This window comes from Chondrus crispus, genomic scaffold (genome assembly GCF_000350225.1).
Source record: "Chondrus crispus Stackhouse genomic scaffold, scaffold_26, whole genome shotgun sequence".
In the NCBI taxonomy this organism is placed as follows: domain Eukaryota; phylum Rhodophyta; class Florideophyceae; order Gigartinales; family Gigartinaceae; genus Chondrus; species Chondrus crispus.
This window is the reverse complement of record NW_005179159.1, coordinates 523,675-529,005: the sequence shown is the minus strand read 5'-3', so window position 1 is coordinate 529,005 and position 5,331 is coordinate 523,675. Positions and strand designations below refer to the sequence as shown.

The 5,331-nt window shown below is 60.0% G+C and overlaps 1 protein-coding gene; it reads right to left on the bottom strand.

Moving 5' to 3' along the window:
- Window positions 1-712: 712 nt before the first annotated feature.
- On the bottom strand, window positions 713-1,904 carry CHC_T00004999001 (hypothetical protein). XM_005716773.1 is given in 2 exon segments: window positions 713-965; window positions 966-1,904. The coding sequence occupies 1 exon segment, from the start codon at window positions 1,902-1,904 to the stop codon at window positions 966-968; it is 939 nt and encodes a 312-aa protein (XP_005716830.1). The 3' UTR covers window positions 713-965.
- Window positions 1,905-5,331: the final 3,427 nt, after the last annotated feature.

Sequence of the window (5,331 nt, the reverse complement as noted above, 5' to 3'; positions counted from 1 at the left end):
CTGTGTACGACGACGTCCGCATGGAATTGTCACCGCTGAACGGCGCCCCGATGCTTAGTCGCCCGGCACTGCGCACCTCCACCAGACTATCTATCAAGCTGCTGAGTGACTTTCTGCACAAGACTTTTGAGTTGCCCATTTCGCAACAAGTCGTGCTGAGCTGCGCCGGAGAAGACCTTTCTGAGTCCATGACCGTCGGCAATTTGAGGGCAAATGTGTGGCCGCGGTCGGAAGGACATATGTTGTTACAATATAGAGTAGTGCAGAATCTCGCCCGCGCTTATGCGTACAGAGCATAGAAAAGGGGCTCACTTCAAGCCGGAAGTGGGGTTTTTTTTTTGAGGCACTGTGCTGGAAAGTGTGGTCGTTTCACTATCGCTTCGTTTTTTTTTATCTAACTCTCTCTCCAACTGGTGACTACACTACGTCTTGGATGATCGGGACACCTCCGGTTCAAGTCTGTAGTCATGCTGACTGCGGTAAACACAACTGAAACGCGTGAACACCCCAACATGTCGGGGGGGGCACTGCGTCGCTTTTCGTTTTTTTTTTTGGTCGCTGTGGCATGCCCTCTTGTTTCGTCTTACAGTGTGGCAGCGATTGCCGCGTTGTTTAACCTTCCGCTTGATCGGCTGTACACGTGTGCGGTAAGTTGCTTGGGTGACGGCAACAAACAGCTGGCTGCTTTGCTCATGCGACCGCCAACATCTGCTCGAGTTCAGAGTTTACGTGTCACCGCGTACGTATCTAGCGTCTACAAGTATTCATATATACCACACGCTTTGAGACTCCCTTGCAATCACCAAGCTAGCGCTGGGGATGCTGCGCTTCCTTTTCCGGATCCATCGTCCTTCAACAAGCTTCGCAACGAGCTCTCGCCGATATCGGAGGGATCAGCCCCCTTCTGTTATATCGTTTACACGGTATTACACACAGACACTATGATTAGCATACATGTCAGCTTCCTAGTCTAGAGCGTTCTTCGATTTCCTTCGAAACCCCCTTGAAGGCAATCTCTTCCCGCCGCCTCTCCGGAACAAGTACCCTGATTGATACGCAAGAACTAGCGCCCCGATCACCGCGCTAGAGATGAACAAAACATCAAACCACCTCTGAAAGTACTGAAACTCCATCTTCCCCAGCACGTCCGAGATCAAAACGCGCGATCCCGGCGGCAGAAAGCTGCGTATCAGCACCGTCGACGAAATCACATAAGTCCCCATCAAGTGCGCGATGAACACAGCGGCCGAGCTGTTTAAAGCATCGTTTCCAGCCAGCAACGCAAACAAGGACGTCATTCTCATTAACGCAGCACGCAGGTTGACGGCGATCAGGATGGAGGTGATGCCCAGCGTGGAATACTGGTACACGACTTTGACGTCCAGGCCGCGCATGCCGGCGCGCACCAGCAGCCCGTGCAAATGGTGCGAGATGAGAAACGCACCGCCCTTGCCCCCCACGCCCGCGCCGCGCAGGTGCGCGTAGATATGATACACGGCCGCGACGAGGCGCACGGCGCACAGCAAGAGCATGAGGGCGCCAAGCACGGTGAACAGGCGGCCGACGTTGGTGCGGGCGAAGGCGACGTCGTGCCACGCGGCGGCGGCCTCGTTGTACTGGACGAACAGGGCGGAGACGGAGCGCTCGGCGTCGACGACGTCGGGCGGGAGGCCCTGCAGGGCGCGACCCTGCGGCGGGCGCGGCTTGCGCGAGGCGGCGGGGCGGACGGCGAAGGAGACTTCGGTCTCGAGGAGGGCACGCTTCTTGTGCAGGACGTGGTCCAGGGCGGCGCACAGGCGGTCGGCCAGCGCGACGACGTCCTTCTCCTTGACCGGGCGGATGACGGCGCTGAGGTAGCTGTACGGCAGGTGGACGGCCGTGAAGCCCGAGAGCAGGGCGAGCATGGTGGTGCCGACGACGAGGACGCGGCTCATGGCGGCCTCGATGGAGAGGGCGGCGAGCATGCGCGGGACGACGGCGGGGCGCGGCGAGGGCGGGCGGGCCGAGGGGAGCGGGGCGCCGATGCGCCAGAAGACGTAGAGGAAGAGCAGCTCGCAGAGGAGGGACGAGCGCAGGGCCTCGCGCGGACGCCAGCCGCTGTCGATGAGGATGTGGTACACCTGGGCCGTCGGCAGGATGAAGACCAAGGTGGTGACCAGGGCGTACACGTCGAAGAGCCAGTACACGCGGCGCGTGGCCGCGTGCATGACGCCCAGCGCGTCGAACAGAATGAGCAGGACCAGCGAGACGGAGAGCGAGAAGGTGAGCTCGAAGAGCAGTTGCACGGCGGGGCTGCGCGCAGGTGGCGCGGGGAGGGGGGAGTTGGAGACACGGGGCGTCAGGAAGAGGGGGTTTTGGAGCGCGAGTGGGACGAGGCGGAGAGCAGAGGGGGGTGCAGAACGTACTGGTTGCGGACGTTTTCGCGCGAGAGGAAGCGCTTGTAGAAGATGGAGCCGAAGCGGAAGGCGATGAAGAGGGTGGTGACAGAGAGGAAGGCGTCCGTTAGTGCTTGAAAGAAATCGGTGGCGGCGGACCGCCCCATTGTGATGTCATCCGCACGTGGGGGATGAGGCTCGGTAGGCAATGGGGAGTGAAGCTCCAGTCGACGGCGACGAATCGGGATAAGTCGAGCATGGAGTTGGGCACCTAACACCAGCCTTCAACTGCGGAAACGACCAAGGACCCGGAGACACGGTACTGTACTGGAAGGATACCGGTGCGGCTTTCTGGGCGAAGGATTATCCAGAATTACAGTAATCGGACGACGACTCCCTTACAGTATTTAACATACAGGGGGTCGCTCAATAGTGCCTACTTTAGTAGTGCTTCCCTCTATATAGTGCTATGGCTCACCCTCTGGCACAGGTTATCATAAGCTCACACGTGTATGATCCGGCATGGTTCAGTACTCAAGGATGAAGTTATTTAGTTGTGTTATACAGGCTTTGTTGTGTTTGTGTTAGCAGAGTGTGCTTTGTCCCCAAATATATGTATTTGAGCCTCCTTTATATAGTGCCATCCCCCCATTATATAGTGCCATAGCTAGAGGTATGTCACGCTATAGCACTATACAGGGGGGGTCGCGATATAGTGCTACCCTGTGTCAGTGGGCCGAAAACGGCACTATATCGAACCAGGCACTGTTAGACAATGAGATTTACGGCTTTTTGCAGCCACTTCCTTGCATCACTGCTCAGAAAGACCGCTCGCAGGACGCCATCACTCATGCTTTGTATCTTCACTACAGACTCAAGTCTAATCAAGCATTTCTGTTATTAGTAGCTGCCGAGCCGTTGCATTGACTTCCTCCTTTTTCGCAGCCATAAATGCCAGCCTACACTTTTGCAGATGTCCAATTGCATCATCGACCCTGCCTTTTTCCGCCATAGTCTCTATTCGAGTTGGCAACTGCATAATATCTTTCCGCGGCGGCGGTGGCTCTTGGGCAGTACATGTCCATCCAACTGCCTCCCTGGAGACCCTTCGTTTTTGGCTCAAAATTCGTGCCACCCGCAGAAGAGTAGCACTATATCGGAGCTGGCACTAACAAATATGGCACTATATCGCGACCCCCCCCCCCCCCTGTATCGCAGGAGGCACTGTATGGGAAATCGGGAAATTACACTCGGGAAATCCGGTGATGTCACCAGATGTCAACATCCGCCGCCCGGGAGAATTTTGACGCCCACTCTCAGTGCGCGCGTCGAGTCTCCATCTTCCACTGCGGTAGCCAGCCTGCACCCCCCCAGCTCTCGAAGCTCGTTCCCGCAAGCGCCCCCCCGCCCCACGCCGCGGTCTTGCACCGGTTTGTTTATCTTGATGGCCTATTTGCATCTTGCAAGAAACGCACTGCCTGGCACACCCTGGTGGTGTGTGTTTGTATTTGTCCGCTAAAGTCAAATTCTACGACGCCCGAGAAAGCGCTACCGTGCATGTGCTATAAGCTCCAACAAAGAAAGACGTTGCCGAGTAGCCCTCCGAAAACGGCATGGTCGGCACAGCACCCGCGCGGCAGAAGACGCAGCCCGCACCGCCAGAGGCGAGTTGGCCGCCGCTCAAGAGTGGGGGGCGCCGGGACACAAGCCGCACCTGCTGCGCCTGCCGCGCGTGCGCGGGTGGCTCCGACCGGACGCCGCCTCGCGGGGCGTCCCGCTGTCACCGGATGGGCTGGTAGCCGGCGACGCGCGGCTGCTTGCCGCAGCGCATCGTGCCATGGAGCAGGGCGGCGCACGAGAGCGCGCCGACGAGCGCGCCGGAGAAGAAGGTGGCGGCGGTCCAGTGGTCGAGGCGCTGCGGGATGGACGCGACCTGTTCGTGCGCGATGCCCGTGGGCGGGACGTCCGCCGCGTTCGCGCGGCCGTAGCTGCCGCCGGTCTCGCGCGCGGTAAAGTAGCCAACCTGGCACAGCCACCACTCGGGGTAGAACATGGACGTCCTGTTGATCGTGGGGGCGGCCGCGTCGGCCATGATGTAGCCGTCGTGGAAGCGCGCGACAAGACGCCAGAAGAGCGCGCCGTACTCGGCGTGCACCTTGCGCACGAGGCCGTGGCTGAAGCGCTGCATGGCAGCGCGCGCGGCGCGCGACTGGCCATTGGTGATGAGCGCGGTGAGGAAGGCGTCCGTGGCGTCAATGTCGTAGCTCTCCAGCGCTCTCTGCGTCCGCTGCAAGTACGGGAACGCGTGCTTGTAGTAGCGGTGCACCCAGTTGGACGCGAGCGCCACGGCCCAGAACAGCGATTCGTTCGAGTGGCGGAAGAGCGAGCCGCGCGTTAGCGCGGGCGGCACGTCCTTGACGGCGAGATAGAGCGGGACGAACACGCTCGTCGCCGGGGCGTGCTGCGCAAAGTACACCAAGTTGGCGACCTCGCGCGGCAGCTTGTCGCTAGACCGCATGATCGCGGTGTAGCTCGTGCGCATGATGGAGACGGCGCGGCCAAACTCGCCCTCTGCGACGCGCCTCGCCGACATATTTCCAACTGGCACCGGGTCGTAGCGGTGGGGATCGCCGAACGGCCCGCCGGCTCTCGCGCGCGTGAGGTCGAAGCGTGTGCCCTCGAAGTGGTCCTTGTAGATGCGGAACAGGTCGTCCTTGGACACCTTGCCCTTGGGCGTGACGGAGAACGGGTAGTCCTCCATGCGCTCTTCCGTGTGCGGGTCGAGGGTGGGCAGCAGGTCCGGGTTGACCATGGTGAAGATGCGCCACGTACGCAGCGTGACGTAGGTGCTCATGGACGGGACGCGCTTGACCGTGAAGGCCTTTGTGAAGTCCAGGACGGGGCCGTCCGTGCGCGGGTCCCACAGGCCGTTCCTCCGCGCGACGTCGTGCATGTT

Excerpts from the sequence above, each read along its gene's own strand:
- CHC_T00004999001 (XM_005716773.1), bottom strand. The coding sequence starts at position 1,904 with ATGCTCGCCCTGCTCTCGGGCTTCACGGCCGTCCACCTGCCGTACAGC.